This window comes from Mustela nivalis (genome assembly GCF_964662115.1).
Source record: "Mustela nivalis genome assembly, chromosome: 2".
In the NCBI taxonomy this organism is placed as follows: domain Eukaryota; kingdom Metazoa; phylum Chordata; class Mammalia; order Carnivora; family Mustelidae; genus Mustela; species Mustela nivalis.
Window position 1 is genome coordinate 145,279,293 of NC_139021.1, and position 19,282 is coordinate 145,298,574.

At 45.6% G+C, this 19,282-nt stretch overlaps 1 protein-coding gene across 7 annotated transcripts in view; it reads left to right on the forward strand.

Moving 5' to 3' along the window:
* LDB3 (LIM domain binding 3) overlaps positions 1–17,375 on the forward strand; it is a 59,761-nt gene extending 42,386 nt beyond the window's left edge. For all 7 annotated transcript variants that reach the window (XM_082719392.1, XM_082719391.1, XM_082719396.1 and 4 more), the window contains 5 exons: positions 1,379–1,775; positions 2,921–3,101; positions 3,698–3,818; positions 8,806–8,921; positions 14,590–17,375. In XM_082719392.1, coding sequence (XP_082575518.1) covers positions 1,379–1,775; positions 2,921–3,101; positions 3,698–3,818; positions 8,806–8,921; positions 14,590–14,679 — 905 coding nt within the window. In that variant the 3' untranslated portion in view covers positions 14,680–17,375. The remainder of the gene's footprint in view (positions 1–1,378; positions 1,776–2,920; positions 3,102–3,697; positions 3,819–8,805; positions 8,922–14,589) is intronic.
* The last annotated feature ends 1,907 nt before the right edge of the window (positions 17,376–19,282 follow it).

The window sequence follows — 19,282 nt, forward strand, 5'->3', positions numbered from 1 at the left end:
TTTCAATAACACAGGCCTGCTCCCTCCCGCCCAGCATTGGGGTTCCTGTGTTACCCAGCACTGAGGGGCCAGTCATCTGGGAGTAGCACAATAGAATTGGAACAGCATGCCACAGGCCACCCAAGGTGGGCCCGGAGAACCAGGTGGGAGAGACCAAAGGCCAGGTGGGGAACTTTAGCCCCGAGGAAGACCTTCCTTTCCCGGCTGAAAGATGAGGGGGACTGTGTCCGCACCCCTCAACATAGTCCACCCACCTAAGCAGGCTCAGGAATGGAGGGAGGCTGCCCCAACTTGCTTCTGAGGATGGGAGGAATGAGGCCTCTTTCCAGAGGCACAGACTGTGAGCTGAGGTGAGGCTTCTGGAGCCTCCCTGGCTAGAAGAGGAAGCCGACTGGAATGTGTGTGCAGGATCCCCAGCGGGAGGGCCGCAGAACTTGGACACCTGGGTTTTGAGAGTCCAGGCCTCAGAAGGCTTTGGGTGAGCAGCTGCTGTGCTCCTTTGTGTTGTCTCTGGAAAAGGGTGTTAGCTCTGGGAGAGCTGGAGGAAGGGGTTCTGGAAGTGAGGCGGTATATTCTCCTGCATTCTTTCATGGTAATTTCACATGCTCTCAGACATACTGTGTTTCCCCCAAAGTGGTGTAGGGGAGCATGGGCCTTCCAGAGCCAGCCACAGAATGAGGGAGCAGCGAGACCTGGGCTGTGTCTCCCCAATATTTCTGCCCAGGTTCCCTCTGAATGGCTCCTTCAAGACCCCCACCCCAATCAAACCAAGGGGAAATTTCCCCCAATGCAAATGAAGCTACAGTGTTTTTCAAGAAAATGATTGTAGCTAAAAGTGAAACCTGAACCTGAGAACCCAGTTGCCCCATCATCTACTTTGTCCCCAAGCCTGGACTAGGGCCAAGTTCAGCAAACACATGTGAGAGAGGCATTGTGGATGTCAAATCCCTGGTCAGAGTGCAGCTGAAAGCATCTTCCAGTCAAGGCCAAGTTTGACCGCTCCCACCCCCTTCCCGGCCCAGGGGACCCAGATATGAGGCTTGCCTGGCACGCCCGCCACCCCCATTCCCTGTCTTTTGCAGGCTTCTGGAAGCCCAGGCCTGGCTAGGCCCCACCCCACACAGCTGCAGATATTTATAGCTCTGTCCCTTTCCCAGCCCTGTCCAGGCTCCCGAGGGCTCTGTTCTATCTCCCTTAGCTCCCTGCTGCAAACTCAAATCTGGGGCATCAAAAAGTTCAGGAACATGTCTTCCATCAAAATTGGAACTGTACTGCTCTAATATTAAAGTCACCTTTTACAGTTTTCTGGCTGGGCATGGGGGAAATTGGGGAAATTAATCCCTGATATATTTTTTTTTGGCTGTTTTTGGCTTTGCAGTGCCGGTGTCCACGTACAGCCCATCCCCGGGGGCCAATTATAGCCCAGCTCCCTATACCCCCTCGCCTGCCCCCACCTACTCCCCTTCCCCGGCTCCAAGCTACACCCCCTCACCAGCCCCAAGCTATAACCCTGCCCCCTCAGCGGCCTACAGCGGGGGCCCTGTGGAGTCTGCCAGCCGCCCCCCATGGGTGTCAGACGACAGCTTCTCTCAGAAGTTTGCCCCTGGCAAGAGTACCACCTCCATCAGCAAGCAAACCCTGCCCCGAGGGACCCCTGCCTACACCCCTGTGGGGCCCCAAGTGTCTCCCCTGGCCAGGGGCATCGTTCAGCGGGCTGAGCGCTTCCCAGCCAGCAGCCGGACTCCACTCTGTGGCCACTGTAATAACGTCATCAGGTATGGTCCCGCTGTGCCATGGAGTCGGCGCTCTGGGAGCCTGGGCGGGGGTGGTGGGCGCTTGTGCACCATCTGAACTCTGTGGTGGGGCAGGGGGTGAGAGGGAGGGCAGGGATAGGGAGAAGGCTTTCTACTAGGCAGCCTCAGGCTCCTCTGGCTTGCCACCTAGTCTGACCCTCTTTGAGCTTTGGCTTCCATACCTATGAGACAGCCACTTCTCTCAGGAGGCAGGAGAATTCCATGAGGTAAGTGGATGAAGCTCCCAGCACAGTGCCTGGTGCCAGGACCTCCCCCTTGGGCTAAGGCCGGGTTATGGGAATCACAGGTCTTGTTGTTGGGTTTATTGGGCGTGTTGCAAGCTGGCTGACAGGGCTAGTTTTGACCCAGCTTTCGTTTAGGTTTCCTTCTGGGTCTTTTCACAGTCAGGCCAGTGCTGCTCAGGGCTTTGGTGGACATCTGCCACCCTAAAAGGAAAACAAGTCATTTCATGGACCTAGGTGACACTCGTTTGGACATAGTATGTTTACAGGATATGTGTGTTGGGGAGGAGGGCGTATACATGCAATAAATATACTTTTACTTAAAAACAAAGCAACACATGCTCATTAGAGAATAATTAGAGAGTTCAGAAAAGTAAAAATTAAGATGTACAACATTTCCTCATAGTCCCACTGCTCTGACTGCCAACCTGGATCTGAGCTACCCTAGCTGTACTAGCACTATGACCTTGAACCACTTACCTCTATGTGCCTCAGTTCCCTAATCTGAAAGTGGGCACCATAATCCTACTTCTTAGGATTGTTATAAGCACTAAACAAGTGAACACATGCATTTCTTCTTAAATAGTGCCAGGCACAGAGTAAACATTCAGTAAATGTCAGCCATTGGCATGGTTGTCTTGGCTTTTCTTGTTACAACTGACTCGATAGCTATAATACGCTTTCCTCGTCCCCTGCTGGTAGATATTTGAGTTGCTTCCCTGTTTCTCTTTAGTGTTATTGATGCAACAATGAATATCTTTTTGTGTAGAGTTTAGCTGAATTTCACATGAGTTCATTAGAAGGGTTACATAAGTGTTGGGGGTTCTGAAACATTGGGCCTTGAGCTTTTGGGCCCGCCTAAAATGCCATTCTCTGCTTCCCCAGGGGCCCCTTTCTGGTAGCCATGGGCCGTTCCTGGCACCCAGAAGAGTTCAACTGTGCCTACTGCAAGACCTCCCTGGCGGACGTGTGCTTCGTAGAGGAACAGAACAACGTGTACTGCGAGCGCTGTTACGAACAGTTCTTTGCGCCAATCTGTGCCAAGTGCAACACCAAAATCATGGGGGTAAGTCCTCTGACTTTTGTCTCTTCCCCAACCAATCTCTCTCCCTCTCCAAGATTGTGGGGTCCCATTATGGAGCCAAGAAGTGGCTGCTAACAGAGAGAGAACAACCATCTATCCTATAAGGGACTTGGTTTGCCACCAGTGAACCAGAGAGCAAATGAACTTGGAGAGAGAGATGATAACTTGCCTGGGCCACACAGCCTGAAGTGTTGGTGGAGCTTCTGCAAAGCAAGTTATCACTTCATAGACTGACCTTGCCATGCACCCACATGTGGCCTTGACCCCTCCATGCTCCTTTGGTAAAGTGACGTAATCAGCAGCTTTGATAGGAGGGTTCAGAATCACAGACAATATAACCACCTCTCTGATGATTTTGACACAGAACATGGCACCCAGCAGGTGCTACCTGAGTGCGAACTCCTCTGCCTCCCTCCCTGGGCCTTTCCTCAGTACGTCCAAGGCCCACCTCCTGAGCTCTTCTGCCCTGCTCCCTGTTGGGGTGCTCCAGCAGTAGCCAGGGCCCAGTGAGGAAGAGAGGGCCCAACTTCCTCTTTGTCCTGAACCTTTGTGACCCGAGCGGAGGCTCTTTCTCCTAGGAAGTGATGCATGCGCTGAAACAGACATGGCACACCACCTGTTTCGTCTGCGCAGCTTGCAAAAAACCCTTCGGGAACAGCCTCTTCCACATGGAAGACGGGGAGCCCTACTGTGAGAAAGGTAGGACCACTATGCTATGGAGGGGGCCCCACGGACTGGGAGAAAGGGGCAGGTACAGGAAACTCCTGCCTGTGTCCATTCACATGGAACCATCAGGAGTCTCCAAATGACAGAGTCATACTTTCCTGGGTGGGGGCTGGGTCGATAGCCTTTTAAAAAGTTTTTTATACATTCGATCTCTGTTCCCTTCCCTGCACCAAATATGTGGAACACAGGTTGGCATCTTGTAACCACTTGGGAAACCTTTCAGATGAGTTTGATCTGGAGTCTGAAAAGGCTTTGGCTTTGGACTTTGTCTTCGGTTCTATTTCAGGCTCCACCTCGGGCTGGCTTTGTAACCCTGAGCGAGTGTTTAAACTTGTCTGAGCTCACTTCCCTCATCTATACAAAGGGACATATGAACACCGGCCTCACGAGCAGGTGTTTAACCAGAGAAAGTGTGTAAAGAATCAAACATGTGAAAGTCCCTTTCCCTACTCCTCTGATGTTCCTTCAGTATCCTGTGACCACCGGCAGCGCCCCCCCCCCCGCCCCGTCTGAATTCAGAGTTTCTTTGTTCCTTAAAATGCTACATTTTACCTTGGAACTTGGAGTAAATTATAAATTTTGAAGACAAAGCACTCTATTAGAGAATCAGGTATCCTAGCTAGTTAGCCACTTCCTCACTCATTTATTCATAGACTACCTCTCTTTTTCTTTAAAGATTGATTTATTTATTTTGGAGAGAGAGAATACATGCATGAGTAGGGGGAGGAGTAGAAGAGGAGGGGGAGAGAGAGAGGAACAAGCAGACTCCTTGGGGGATCCAGACGTGGGGCTTGATCTCATGATTCTGAGATCATGACCTGAGCCAAAATCAAGAGTCAGGGGTGCCTGGGTGGCTCAGATGGTTAAGTGTCTGCTTTTGGCTCAGGTCATGATCCTAGGGTCCTGGGATGGAGCCCAACATTGGCTTCCTGCTCAGCAGGGAGCCTGCTTCTCTACTGCTCCCCCTCTCTGTTAAATAAATAAATAAAATCTTAAAAAAAAAAAAAATGGAGAGTCAGATGCTCAACTGACTGAGCCACCCAGGGGCTCCCATAGACTGCCTTTTTCAGAAAAGGATTTGAGGCAGGGTCCAACAAAGTTACCATAGATAAGAAGGTTAAGGTCATAGAACTAGCACCAAATAGAAGAAGGAAAAGCAAGCATGTTGATTATGAAGAATAACAGAACAACAGTGAATGGGCAACAAGTCTGAGGGCAAAAGATAAACACAGTAAGTTAGTGTACTTTAAAGTCAGAAAGGAGAAAACATTCCAGTTCCTCCAGGGGAAAAGCAAAGCTAACTAAAACTATTCTCCCCTGACAACAAATTATGAAAGAAAAATTTTTAGAGTTCTTATATATGGGTGAGATCTTTTCCCAGCTCTTATTAATTGAATGACTTAGTTACTTGGTCACTCCGTGCCTCAGTTTCCATATGTGTAAAAGGGAGAAGATAAGCATCTCTTTTTCTTTCTTGTGAGTGTATAGTGATAATTGTTAGATAATTAGCAGATAATTGATAGATGTGTGTTCGTGCCAATACAAATTGCTATTACTGGGGAACCCGAGTGGTTCAGTCAATTTGGCATCTGATTCTTGTTGTCAGCTCAGGTCATGATCTCAGGGTCATGAGATGGAGCCCCATTCAGGCTGATCACCTGAGGATCACCTGGGAAACTTTAAAGATAGAGAAGATCAGTTCCCAGATGTTCAGATGCAGAATTTCACCACCCTACCCCCACCCATATGATTCTATATTCAGTTAAGTTTGAGAATTGAGGCATGATCCTAAGACCAGCAATATCAGGATCACAGAAACACAGATCTCTGGGCCCCACCCCAGATGCACCGAATCAGAAACTCTGAGGGGATGGGGCCCAGCAGTCTGTGTTTTGAGGGAACACATCTTGAGGGAACCCTCAAGATGATTCTAATGTTTGAAGACCCACTGCTCTCCGAAAGCACTAAGCCCTTTTTCAACAGAAAGCAACTGTGATTTGTTGGATAGAAACCCTTTTACAACAGCAATAAAATCCATTAAATACAGGGTACAAATTCAACTTGGGGCCTAAGAGAGTTAGTCAAAGAAAATTATAAAGACCTAATAGAAGAAATAGAGTAAGAAATAAATACATGAGGAACTAGATTATATTCATGGCGGGAAAGGCCCATGCACAAACTTAATTGCAATTATATTCTCATTTTTTTTTTGATAAATGATGAAATATGTGAACTTTTAAAAAAAATGTATTAGGGTCAAGACCAGTGCTACCAAATTTTAAAACAAGGTGGCAGTTCCCCAGATCATACAGAATCAAGTATATAACAGAAAAAACAATCAGCAGGCAAGACTAGACATTCTAGGGGTACCTGGGTGGCTCACTTGTTAAGCGTCTGCCTTCAGCTCAAATCATGATCCCAGGGTCCTGGGATTGAACCCATCATCAGGTTCCCTGCTCCGCAGGGAAGCCTGTTCTCCCTCTTCCACTCCCCCTGCTGTTTTCCCTCTCTCACTGTGTCTCTCTCTGTCAAAAAAATAAATAAAATCTTAAAAAAAAAAGAAAAAGACTAGACATTCTATTGTAAGAGTTTAATATTAGGCTGCACAGTGAAAGAAGGAATCAGTATTTAGTAAGGTTTTCTTAACCATTCCTTTGTTTTCCCGTTCATGGTTTATCCATCAAATCTGTGCCAATTCCTCTGAAAGACACTGAGCATTAGGAGTGGGTCTCTGCCCTCAAAAACCTCAAGGGGACACATCATCCTAGGATATGCCAACACATAAATGGACAGTGAAGAGATATTGACTAAATGAATGAATGAATGGAGTGAGAAGGCAGGGAAGCCCAAGAGAAGCTCCCAGAAAGGCCATCTCATCTCTCTTGGTTAGGGTGGAGGAAGAGGACTTCCCAGAAGGAAGTCCTGGCCCACAGGATCACAGGTAGACAAAGTGGGGAGGGTTTTCCAAGCACAGGACCTGGTTCACACACAGGCATGAGGTAGGTGAGAGTCCAGGGCATGCGGAAACTATAAGGTATAAGGAGAGAGAAGTCAGAAGTGGGGTTCAGGGCTTGCCCTCCCACGGAGATGGGGTAGCCTATGGCCCTGTTTCTCACCCACACGAGTTCCTACAGAGCACGGAGTGAACCATAAACCTGCTCTAACCTTGTAGAGGAACCAGAATGATGTTTTTAGTTCTGGTGAGAAATTAAGGGGTCTGTCAGAGATGGGCTTCACAGACCATGACACACAGCATTTGCATGACAAACCATAATTAAACACAAAAGGGGAAACCGTATATTGGAAAATATATCCAAGAGATATAACTTATCAAAGCTCAATGGCAAAGAGATAACGAGACCACGTGAAGTCATGGAAAGAGGATGAACTTTGGAGTCCATGAGGAGGGTTCCTTCCTGCCAGGTGACAGAAACTTGACAGCCAGTTTCCTCATCTTTAAAGTGGGAATAATATTTCTTTACAAAGCTGCTGTGAAGATTACACAGGAAACTTAGAAAAGCACTAGGATTGGACTGGTGCCGAGTAGGCACTGGACTCACGTTTCCTTCTCTCCTTCCGTCATTTATAAAGACATACAAGTAAGAGCCAAGATTTTTGAGTTTTTGTGCCAAGTACATTCACATACGTTACCTTACTGAATCGGTAAAACAACCCCACAACTTAGGTCCTGTAGTTACTTCCTTTCTATAGAGGAGAAAATGGAAACACTGAGAAGTTAGGTGACTTGCCCCAAGGAGGAGCAATTCCCAAACAGAGCTTGAACTTGAGCTCAGTGCTTTTGTTCTTCAGAACCCAAGTACATAACCCTCCATGGCACACTGCCTCTCAGCATGTGGTCTAAGACGGCGAGCAGCCATGCTGTCCACAAGCAGAAACATGGAAGTTGCAAGGAGAAGCCAACTGTGGCAGAGCTGTGGAGAGACAAGTACACTTGTAGGGGAATGAAGGCTTCATAGGAGACATCAAACATCCCTCAAAGAATCTGGAAGAATTCTCCACTGAGGACAGTAGACCTGCTTGCCCCCGGGGCCCAGATGAGACAGTTGGTGGAGCTGGGACCCAGCCTGCTCAGCTGTGTGTCTCAGCTGTATGACTCTGGCGAGCCTCAGTTTCCTTATCCACAAAATAAAACACACATAAAACAGAAAAATAATTAGTTCAATCTTGGAGGGGTTTTTTGAAGATTGAGTTCATTCATTGATTTGTTGATTCACTGGTTCATCCATTCCCTTATTCATCCCACATGTATGTGTTGGGTACTAACTCGTGCGCCAGGCACGGTGTTGAGGGTGGCAAGAAAACTAGTACATACAAATCCACAGACCATGACATTGAGATTCTAGTAAAGAATACCATCTATACGAGAATGCTTGGTGAACTGTAAAGCATTATACAAGCAATACATGGTATTATTATCTCTTTGGTGAGGCAGGGAAGGGGACACGTCTTAACATAGTAGCTCAGATATTATTTCCAGTGGTAAAAATTGTTATCAACACAAATGCCCAATGAGAGAATTGCCAGGCAAATAACATACTATATAACTCCTAAAAATGTTAAGAGCTCTCCTTTCAAGCTATTTGGAAATATGATTTTTTTCTTCTTTTTGGGATTGGTCTGTTTGGGCTGTAAAGGCAGAGGAGAAAATCGCCCTGTAGAAAGTTAACGACAGGTATGGAGAGTGTTTGCAAATCAAACCAGCACAGAGTGATAACTAAGCCTGAATCCATAGACCACCTGTGCAAATGATTGAAAAGAAAAGAAACCACAATCATATAGCTGAGCATTTTGTCTGCAAGACAACAAGTAAACCAGTTAGATCATACCCACTGCCCCCGCTCAGTGATTTGTGGTGTGATGTCATTGTTAGGGCATCAGGTTGGTGTGTCCAGGATGCTTCTCCCAGCCTGCCTGGTCCTCACTCTGCCTTTCATTTCAGACTACGTCAATCTGTTCAGCACCAAGTGTCATGGCTGTGATTTCCCCGTGGAAGCCGGTGACAAGTTTATTGAAGCCCTGGGACACACCTGGCATGACACCTGCTTCATCTGCGCAGTATGTGATTAGCTGGGGCTGGGGGTTCTGACTTTCTGAGAAGGGGCAAGAGGGACCCAGCGGGGCCAGGTGATCAACTGTCTACATCCCTTTCAACTCTGGTGCTCTGATATTCTGATCATTTTTAGAAGTACCATGGTATCTGGATATGTCACAGTCAAGCCAAGTTTATTACTAATAATTACTTCTAAACCAGTGGGCTTTTGTTACTCTCCATTTCACTAAGGAAAAGAGTACTCTCCCAGGATCTGTCATACCAGCAGCTTGCCTCACTAGCAATGCTCTCCATCATTGGGAGCAGTGAATAATAAAGTAAGGGGGTTTCTTCTGATTATAAGTTCTTTTAAATGTGATGAAGTGTTCCAAGGATTTTCCCCAAAATTTGCACCAAGAAACACTAGGCTGGAGCTTTTTGACTCATTCTATGAAAGGCTGAGATAGGGCTTCTTCTTTTGATAGACTCTTTAGGAATGGGGGCTATCATTTTATTTTCTAAATAGTCTTGTTCTTGATACATAGTTGCCAGAGATAAGCCCTACATAACTGTTAACCATGTGCCATCTATTTCTTCCAAACAGCCAAGTCCTTTTCCCCATGAAATTGGCATTTTCCTTATGAGGGCTTCGGGTTGGGGAGGGGACACAGCAATGAGTTCACTGACATTAAGACTCTGCCTTACATCTAGGAAATATTCATCCCTGAGAAAGGTCTGTGATGTGAGTCTGCAATTGACTGAACTTTATTTGGGAAAATTAATGTGCTGCTACCACTTTTGTTTTGTTTTGTTTTGTTTTGTTTTGTTTTACAAGTGCTGCTCAAGGTAAAGTGTGGCCATGTGTCAAATATCCATGTAGTTTCCACTTGAACCATTTTGATAGGCTTATAATAGAGGAAACCCTCATCATAAAGTTTACAGCAACACACATCAGTGTCTACACCACTCCCACACTCCACAGTGCGTGGAGTGCACTGCGTTGACTCTGAGTGTGAGTTTGCCAGGTCTGCTGTAACAATGGACCAAAACCCAGAGGCTTCAACAACTGAAATGGACTGTCTCATAGCTCTGGAGACTAGACGTCCACAGCAGGGCCATGCATTCTCCCTGAGCTTTGGGCGATTGCCAGCAATCCTTGGTGTTTCTTGAATCATAGCTGCAGAACTTCAGTCTCGGACTCCATGGTCCCCTGGCAGCCTGCCCTATGTGTGTCTGTGTTTTTGCATGGCACCCTCTTCTGTGTGTGACTGTCTCTATGTGCTTCTCCTTTTTTCTTTTTTTTAAGGTTTTTATTTATTTATTGGAGGGAGTGAGACAGGGATAGTGAGAGAAAGCAGGAGCAGGGAAGAGAGGGAGAAACAGGCTACCCGCTGAGTGGGGTGGCCCGGTGCGGGACTCAAGCCCAAGACTCCGGGATCATGACCTGAGCTGAAGGCATTCGCTTAACCAACTGAGGCACCCAGGCACCCAGCTTCTCCTTTTCTTATAAGAACACTGGTCCTATTGGATTAATGACCTCATCTTAACTTACACCTTAATTATATCCACAAAGATCCTGCTTTCAAAGAAGGTCATTGGTGTGTCCCTGTGTCAAGTAGATTGAAGGTACAGGGAGTATCTTCCAGCATATAAATTTGGGGGAGGAAATAACACAATTCAATCTAAACACTCCAATTTTCTAGCTTTTGGAATAGATTTTCTAATTGCCTTTTAGGGTCCTTTGAGTACACCAGGTCCTTCCCTCTGAAAAGGGACAACGATGCGAATATACTGGCTTTCCGGTTATCTCCCACAGAGCCATGGCTCAGCAAGGCACATAGGGCCCTCTGACCCCTGCATTCAAGCCGTGGCTTGTCTGATCCTAAGACACTGCCTGTAAGTCTGGTTGCCCGACTTCTAGAAGGATCCAAGAGACTTGGAGAAGGTCCAGGGCAGACAGTGGCACAGAAGGCCTGTACTCTAAGGGCGGGCTGATGAGAGGTGTGTGTCACATGGAGAGGGTACCACGGAAAAGGTGAGCATGGGTCTGCTCCCTTGAGCTCACTGAGTTTGGCTGAAAGTCACAGTGGCACAAATCCCAGAGAGAGAGAGCAGAAGAAGCAATAAAGCGTAGGGTTGTTCAGGCCAAGATTATAAATAAGTTCTGGCAAGGTGCGAGAGACCCATAGCACTGCAAAAGGGTCTATGCAGAAAAACCAGTCAAGTCCTGTCCTTTGGAGAATCGGCATGGTGAATCATTATGTCTTCCTCCAAAGTGGCCCTGTGTGGCACTCACTGCCCTGTTAAGATACAGTGAAGTGGAACATGGTTTTGGGTTTAATTTTTGGAAAGCAATCTTTTGATTGGAAAACTGATGGTTGGGGGGGAGGGGAGTCCTTTTCCATCACTTTTTATTTTATTTTTTTAAGATTATATTTATTTGTCAGAGAAAGAGCGTAAGTAGGGAGGGCAGCAGGTAGAGGGAGAAACAGACTCCTGCTGAACAAGGAGTCAGATGCGGGACTCGATCCTAGGACCCTGGGATGCTTAACTGACTGAGCCACTCAGGCGTCCCATCATCACTTTATATTTCTAAATCATCTTTGATGCGTATATTTTCTTATAATAAAAAAAAATTTGGGGCGCCTGGGTGGCTCAGTGGGTTAAGCCACTGCCTTTGGCTCAGGTCATGATCTCAGGGTCCTGGGATCGAGTCCCTCATTGGGCTCTCTGCTCGGCAGGGAGCCTGCCTCCTCCTCTCTCTCTCTCTGCCTGCCTCTCTGCCTACTTGTGATCTCTCTCTGTCAGATAAACAAATAAATAATCTAAAAAAAAAAAAAAAAAAGTGTGCCAGAACAAATCGCTACCTTCAAGGAGTTTGGAATCTTGAAAGGAAACAAAGTTGAAATTTATAAGCCATTAAAGAATAGAACAAGATAGCCTCTCTAAAATCCCAAGCACATAAATTGATGGCTGAGATGGGGCCCCTAGGTGGCTCAGTCAGTTAAGTGTCCGACTCTTGATTTCAGCTTGGGTCATCTCCGGGTCTTGAGATGGAGCCCCACATCGGGGTCTGTGCTGAGCATGGAGTCTGCTTAAGATTACCTTTTCCTCTCCCTCTGCCCCTCGCTACTTGTTCTCTCTTTCTAAAAAAAAAAAATAATAAAAATAAATTATAATAATAAAATGATGATTGAGAAGGGCTGTGTGGGTTGGGGTGAGGGGTTAAGCTCCTATCTGGCTTTGGCACTTGAGTTCCAATGGAAAAGATGTGGGGCCTATCTTTAGTAGGTAGTAGATAGAGTGGCCCCTCTTTTCCTTTAAGTCTTGGTGGGTCTCCAACCCTTCCCCACTGGTGTGGGTATCAGGAGGGGAAGGCGGCAGTCCTAGTGGCTCCTTCGGCTGGCTGATGTCCTTGTCTCCCAGTACCATCCATGATTCCTACCCACCCGGGCCCTGATGACACTTGACCACGGAGCCTGGAGCTTGAACCATCCCTGTTGTGCCTGAGTAGTCGGGAGACCTCTACCAGGAAGCCACCATGTATCCCACTTAGAGTCTCCTAGCCCAGGACACTGAACACAACCTTTCTGTGATGTTTTCTGCCCTCAGCTCCATCTTATCAATTAGCCACCCCTGAGGATCTGGCCCTTGCTTACTTCTGGGCCTTTAGTCTCCCAATCCACTCTCCAACTTATCCCACAGTTCTCACAAGTAACCAGCACTGTCCCAGACTAGGCAGAGCCCCAGACGTTGACAAGCAGCTCCTTGACAACTCACTCCAGAGCTGCCTTTCTATCTCCATGAAACCCATCCTCACTGTTGGATCTTGGGCTTGTCTCCACATCTTCACCAGCAGCTTGAGGCCACCCCAAGAGCCTGGTTTCACTCAATATCACTGCCTCCACCTGGGATGTTTCTGGTCACTTTTTTACACCATTGTTTCCCAGGGCCCATTGTCAGCCCTGTGTAATCCCGAGTATTACATTCTCAACTGGCCCACGAGGGACCACTGTAATGCCGCTTTTCTTTCCAACTGTCTTCGAGTAGTCGCATGCTCACTGAGCTAGCTCATCTCAAGAGGATGATTTCTCTATCTTCATGCCTTCTGTATATGGGAACTCTACCTGCTGCCCTTCTCCTCCTCCTTCTTCTCTTTTAGTAGGGGGACAGGCAGAGGGAGAGAAAGAGAAAGAGAGAGGGAGGGAGAATCTTAAGGAGGCTCCACACCCAGTGTGGAGTTCAACATGGGGCTTGATCTCATGGCCCTGATATCATGACATGACATGAAATCAAGAGTTGGATGCTTCACCGACTGAGCCATCCAGGCGCCCCTACTTGCACGTCTTCTGATGTCCATGTCCTGGGTGTGGTGCCTACTTCTTCTGTTCAGTGCTGTCTATGACCCTGGGGCCCATCCCAGCCAAACTGACTTCCCAGCTAACTCTGACACCTTGGCCTACTGCCCACCCAGGGCCAGCCTATGTACTGGTAGTCCAATAAACTTAGAGGATACCTCAATACAAGTCCTGTAAGCCCAGAACAATTTTAAGTAAGCATAGCCCCTCTCTGCAGTGGGGTGAGTGGAAGATGAGCTAGAGCTGGAGTCTTGCAGACCTGGACACCAAGTCCCAGCTCTACAACTTGCTGGGTCTCTGACTTAAGCAACACACTTAGCTCTAAGAACTGCAGTTTTCCCTTATGAAATGGGGACAAGTCATACTTTCCTATAACTTTTTGTGGGGATTAAATGAGATCACGTATATAGAGTGTCTGGCCTCCTTTTCACCCACAGTAGCCTCAACATACAGGACTGAGCTTTCTTCTCTCTGTGATGTCTCCATCTTCAAAGTGCACTCACATGTTGTCATCATGGGGACATATCAATTTGCCTCTTTTTCTTTCATATAATGTCTCCCTGCAATGCTTTTCCATATTGGATTGATCGTTTTCATGGTGGCATTCCATTGGAGAATGTACTGTAGGAATCTACTTAGTCATCTCCCTATTGAGAGGCATTTTGGTGATTTTTAGTTTTGGCCTGAGCACACATTGTTCCGTGCAATAGTTTCTGCAGGATGAACCCCTCCCGGGTGGTACTGCGCAGGCACATCTTTACCGTTCCTCTCTGGTATTGTCACACCCCCTACAGAAGGCTGAGCTGATTCACCAAACTGTGTCCTTAGAAGTGCATGAGTAGGCATTGTTGAGTGTTTATTGGTACTTTTTTTTTCTTTTTGTTTTTTAGCTAGTCTTCTAAGATTAAAGGTAACATGTGATTGAAGGGGTTTTTTGTTTGTTTGTTTGTTTTATTTTGTTAGACTAATAGATACCTAGGGGTCTCTCATGGAGGCTTTAATTTATTTTTCCTTTAAATATTAGTGAGGATAATCTTTTCTGATATGTTTTGTTAGTTTCCTAATGGTATTTTCTTGGATGTTAATCACGCCCGTGGATATTGACTCATGGTTTTGTACTATTTTCTTGTAAACTTTGGATAGCATCCATCGATCATCTTCATCTTGTATATTTTTTTGTGTGTTCCATTTTGTTTCATTTGAGTTTAGTTCTGTGTTCCTCTTTGGGAGTCTTAAATGTTATGTAGTTCGACTGTCCACTCTGCTTACATCATTAAGCATTTGTGGTGGGGAAAGCTAGGCCCCGCCTCATGCCTGTCCATTTCCTCTGTCTCAGGTCTGCCACGTGAATCTGGAGGGGCAGCCTTTCTACTCCAAGAAGGACAGACCCCTGTGTAAGAAGCACGCACACGCCATCAACGTGTAGGGAGCCCGGAGCGTCTGATGCGGACAGGCCGGGAGCCGCTCCTGCCGCTGGCAACAAAGGATTCAAGGAGGCTGATGTTTCTTTTGGGGGAAAGGAGGAAGACAGGAAGCTACTGAGCCCTTTTGAAGTATAATTTTAGTCCTTCCTTCTGCACACAGATCGTGTATTTGCATAGTTCAGACTAGAAGCCAAATGAAGATTCCTCAACCAAGCTAGTAATTAATCCAAGGCTGGAGTGGTAATTCAAATGTTCAGAACAGAATTCCAAGAACTCCAAAGTGAAAAACAAAAAAAGTCATGTTCTCGAAGCGACACCCTTCCCTGAGGTCACCAGAGCAGGGACAGAGCTCAGGGTGCTGTTGGAGACTCTGGAGTGTGCTGTGGAGTTCTCTAGAGCTTGTCTGGCAAGCAGACCCAAGTGCCAAACAGTACTCGTTGTGGGGTATTTTTAGAGCCATAGCTGAGGGCTTGTTAGCTGAGACCGATTGGGCTTTCCTCGCCAAAAAAGGAAGTGTTATTCCGTTACTAGCGTCACGGAGCCACCTCTGCGCATCAGACTTCAGACCTGGAACAGAGTTGAGCGTTCTGAGGGAGTCCAGGCGTCTAGGAGGTGCCTTCTGGGAGCCGCGGGGCGGTTGACAGGGCTTTAGGAAGGGCTCTGGCTCACGTCTAAGACATCCTATGTCCCCAGAAGGTTGAGCTCCTTTTTGAATTGTGATGGGAAAGTGGAATTGGGTTTTTCCAGTTTTGCTTTGCTGTGTGTGAGAGGAGATTTTAAAGCGACTCTGGGTTGTGTCTAGCCTTTGTTTTGCTTTATGAAGTTCGTGAGCGTGAATGTCCAGGCTTATGCATGTTTTTCTCTCCCAATCCTGAGATGGCTCACTTATGAAGTCTTCCTCAGCACCCCTTCCCCCAACAGGCGTGATGACCTGTGGACAAGAAGAGAGAGATGGTGTCTGAAACAGGATGGCAGACTAGGCTGGGAATATGCCCGAACTCTGCATGGGGAGAGGAGCGTTACTTTCTGTCAGCCTCAGTAAGAGCACCAGTGTTGGCAGCACCTCCCACCTCAGACCTGCACCAGGCTTCTCAAGGGTTCCTTTCAACGCAGTGCACTGATTACGTGCCGGGGTGGAGGAGAAGAGGGACTGATACGGTACTCATTTGCCATTCGGGCCTATAGTTTGACAATGGATAAGCTGAGTTGATCTAGAACTTGTTTAAGTACTTATTGAAATAGTCTTGGGTCTTCAAACTTCTTTAAACATTAGTGATAGTTTGAGTTAAGAAAGCATTTTAAAGCTGTTAGGTGACAAAGAGAGAAGCTTGGTTTCTGAGCCTGGAAATGGTACATTCTCTTTCCCTTCAGGAAGCACTGTCATTACGCTCATGGAACAAGGCATGGAAGCAGGCAGTCTGAGGGGGTGTTTCTCACTTGAACACAATATAGTTAGGCACTCTTCCAACTCACTGCTACTCTCTCCTCACTCCTGTTTTGGATTTTTCTCTTTGCATGTTTTATGAGAATGCATTAGAACATTTTTTTTTCTTCTGAGAACTGAGGCTTCCAGGGGACTGTCTTTCTCCCTGAGTGTGTTCCTTCTCCTTGAAGGAGAAAGAAGCAGCAGGATGCGTCCCTAGCAGGAGGCCCCTGTTTTTTTTCCAAGGGTGAAGCTGTGTCTCGTACATAATTGTGCTCCTACCACCGGGCCCTTCTTTACCTGTTGTGCAGTAAGAAAGTGAATCTAAAGTACCAGACAGTAGAATCTGCTGGGAGTGACTGGAGATTTTTCAGGAGTTGCAAACAAGTACCTTGGAGCATTCTGTTATTTTTGGAAAGTTCAAATATACAGGGATAAGGAGGTTGTTGCTTGTACAAAAAAGCTCTTGCTTTCTCTTAAAGCAAAAATGAAAACAAAAACACGTTTTCAGGGATTGGTCTAGAGGAAAGGAAAAACAGTTCCCAAGGGTTAAGTTTCCAAAAATATCTTTTAAAAGGGGTTAGGCGCAAATGGACGCACACATGCCCGTGCGATCATTCAAAAAGTACATGATCATTAAAAGGAAAAGTGAAACATCTCAAAGAAGGACTTCATCATGGTCATTTACTGAATCGGTTTTTCTACATCTCAGAGAGAGCGAGTGTCGCTTCTGAGAGACTCTTTAATTTACCGAAACACATACACAAAAATCATTTTAAAGGTAGTAGGAGAAGAGGATAGTTTTGAATATGGGGTTCCCTCGGTGTTTGCAAGTTTGGCGTAGCTTTGAGGATAAGGTTGTATCTATTTCAAGTTAACATCAGGGCTGTCCTAGGACACCAAACAATTTCTAATAGTTCCTGGTGGGGAGTACCCTTTGGATCTACAGTTCTGGTGTCTTCATTTTTGATGCTTATTTAACACTTATAAACACTTATAAATTTTGCAATGGAGTGATTTATGTCTGCAGTGTTTGTGTTAGGAATCTAGCTTTTATAATGTTAGCTTTTCAACTCAGGTACTTTTGCTTTGGGATTTTTTTTTTTTTCTTCAAGATTTCAAAAGTGGAAAGTAGTGTGATAGAGGTGTGCACAAAAATATTTTGCATGTTTGTTTGGTTTGGGGTTTTTTGTTTTGTTTTGTTTTGTTTTGTTTTTGCTTGTGTGAATTCTACTTTTTAGCACAATAAAACCTAAAAAGGGATGAGCAAATACAGATATTTCTGTGTAAAGTTTTTTCACATGACACCAAAACTAGATTATTTCCATACAGATGAAAAAAAAAGTTTAAGGCAAAACAAAATGTCCTACAGAGAAGAAGCACAAATAACTCACTTGCTCTGTTGGGTGTGTGGTTCAACAGCAGTTTAATTGCTTTGTTTAAACAGACAAGGATATGTGAATAATACAAATGTTTTGCATACAAAGGGAATTGATCAGGTAAATAATAAAGTGAAGACCAGGCTTTGCCTTTTCTTTTTGGAAAAGTTTATTTATTTAGCTACTAGGTGATTAAATATTTCGGATTTATTTATTTTTATTCTGTTCTAAATGGCTCCATTTCCAGAAAAGTTGGTATATTTTCTTCCATGTCTTTTGTTTTGAAATAAGCCCACAGAAAAACCCTCTCATGGCACTTTTTTTCTTTTTTAATAAGGAAGACCCTTCTGAGGATACTATGCTTAACGAAACCAATTCCCTCTTTGTTTTTTTTGTTTTGTTTTGTTTTTAAAGATTTTATTTATTTATTTGACAGACAGAGATCCCAAGTAGGCAGAGAGGCAGGCAGAGAGAGAGGAGGAAGCAGGCTCCCAGCCAAGTAGAGAGCTCGATGTGGGGCTTGATCCCAGGACACTGAAATCATGACCTGAGCTGAAGGCAGAGGCTTAACCCACTGAGCCACCCAGGCGCCCCTGTTTTTTTTTTTTTTTAATGATTTTATTTACTTATCCGACAGACAGAGATTACAAGTAGGCAGAGAGGCAGGCAGAGAGAGAGGAGGAAGCAGGCTCCCCGCCAAGCAGAGAGCCCGATGTGGGGCTCGATCCCAGGACCCTGGGATCAAGACCTGAGCCGAAGGCAGAGGCTTTAACCCACTGAGCCATCCAGGCGCCTCAATTCCCTCTTTGTTAAGGTATTCTGTTTTCAGGCATTACTTGAAAAGAAAGAGAAAATGTTTATAATTTATTTGATTTTTTTAGTACCTCAATCAGATTTTCAAAGAGCTGTGCGATTGCAAGAAGGAATAAGATATTATTTTAGCACTTTTCAAAGCTGTAGCAATTTAGATGGAGAAAAAGAAAAAAAAAAAAGGAGTCTCATAGAGTCATAGAATGTAAAGTTGGAAGGAATCTAAGAAATCCCCTGGGCACTTTCCAGATGTGGAAACCGAGAAAGGGGAAATAGCTTCCCAGTACATTCGGTCTTCTGGGGAAGCAGCTGGGGACCATGCACTGAACATGGACTTTGACATGTTAAGACCAGGGCTTAGATCAAGGTGATCTAATATCAATAGGGTGATATTGGCAGACCAACTCTCATCCCTTCTGAGAGTGAAGGTACTGACACCTGCCTCCCAGGTGTTTTGAGAGCTAAATGCAATAGCTTTTGTTAGAAATTACAACACAAATGTTAGTGACCATTATCACCAATGGAGTAGGTGAGAACTGAGCCCAAGGTCCTCACTCTTCCTTGATTTTCTTTTCTTTTTTTAAAATTTCTTTTCAGCGTAACAGTATTCATTGTTTTTGTACCACATTCCTTGATTTTCTTAACTCCTTCAATGTGTCCATTCAGAAAAAAATGCTTTGGGAAAACTTGAAGCAAGAATAAATATTACACAAGGACCTGGGAAATATGAACCACCTGGATGAAAATTTGGTAGAATAACCTTGTGCTAGAATCTCTGCCCTTTTCACAGAAGCAAATTTGTTTATTCATTTGTTCATTCATTCTTTCTTTCAACTGATATTTATTGAGCACCTGCTCTATTCAGGTGCTGGTCTGGACACTGGGAAAATAATAGTAAATAAAACAAACAAAAACCGCTCTTCTCACGGAACTTAGATTCTAGGGGTTTGGAATCTGCAAAACAAGATAATAACTAACTTATGTTGGACTAGT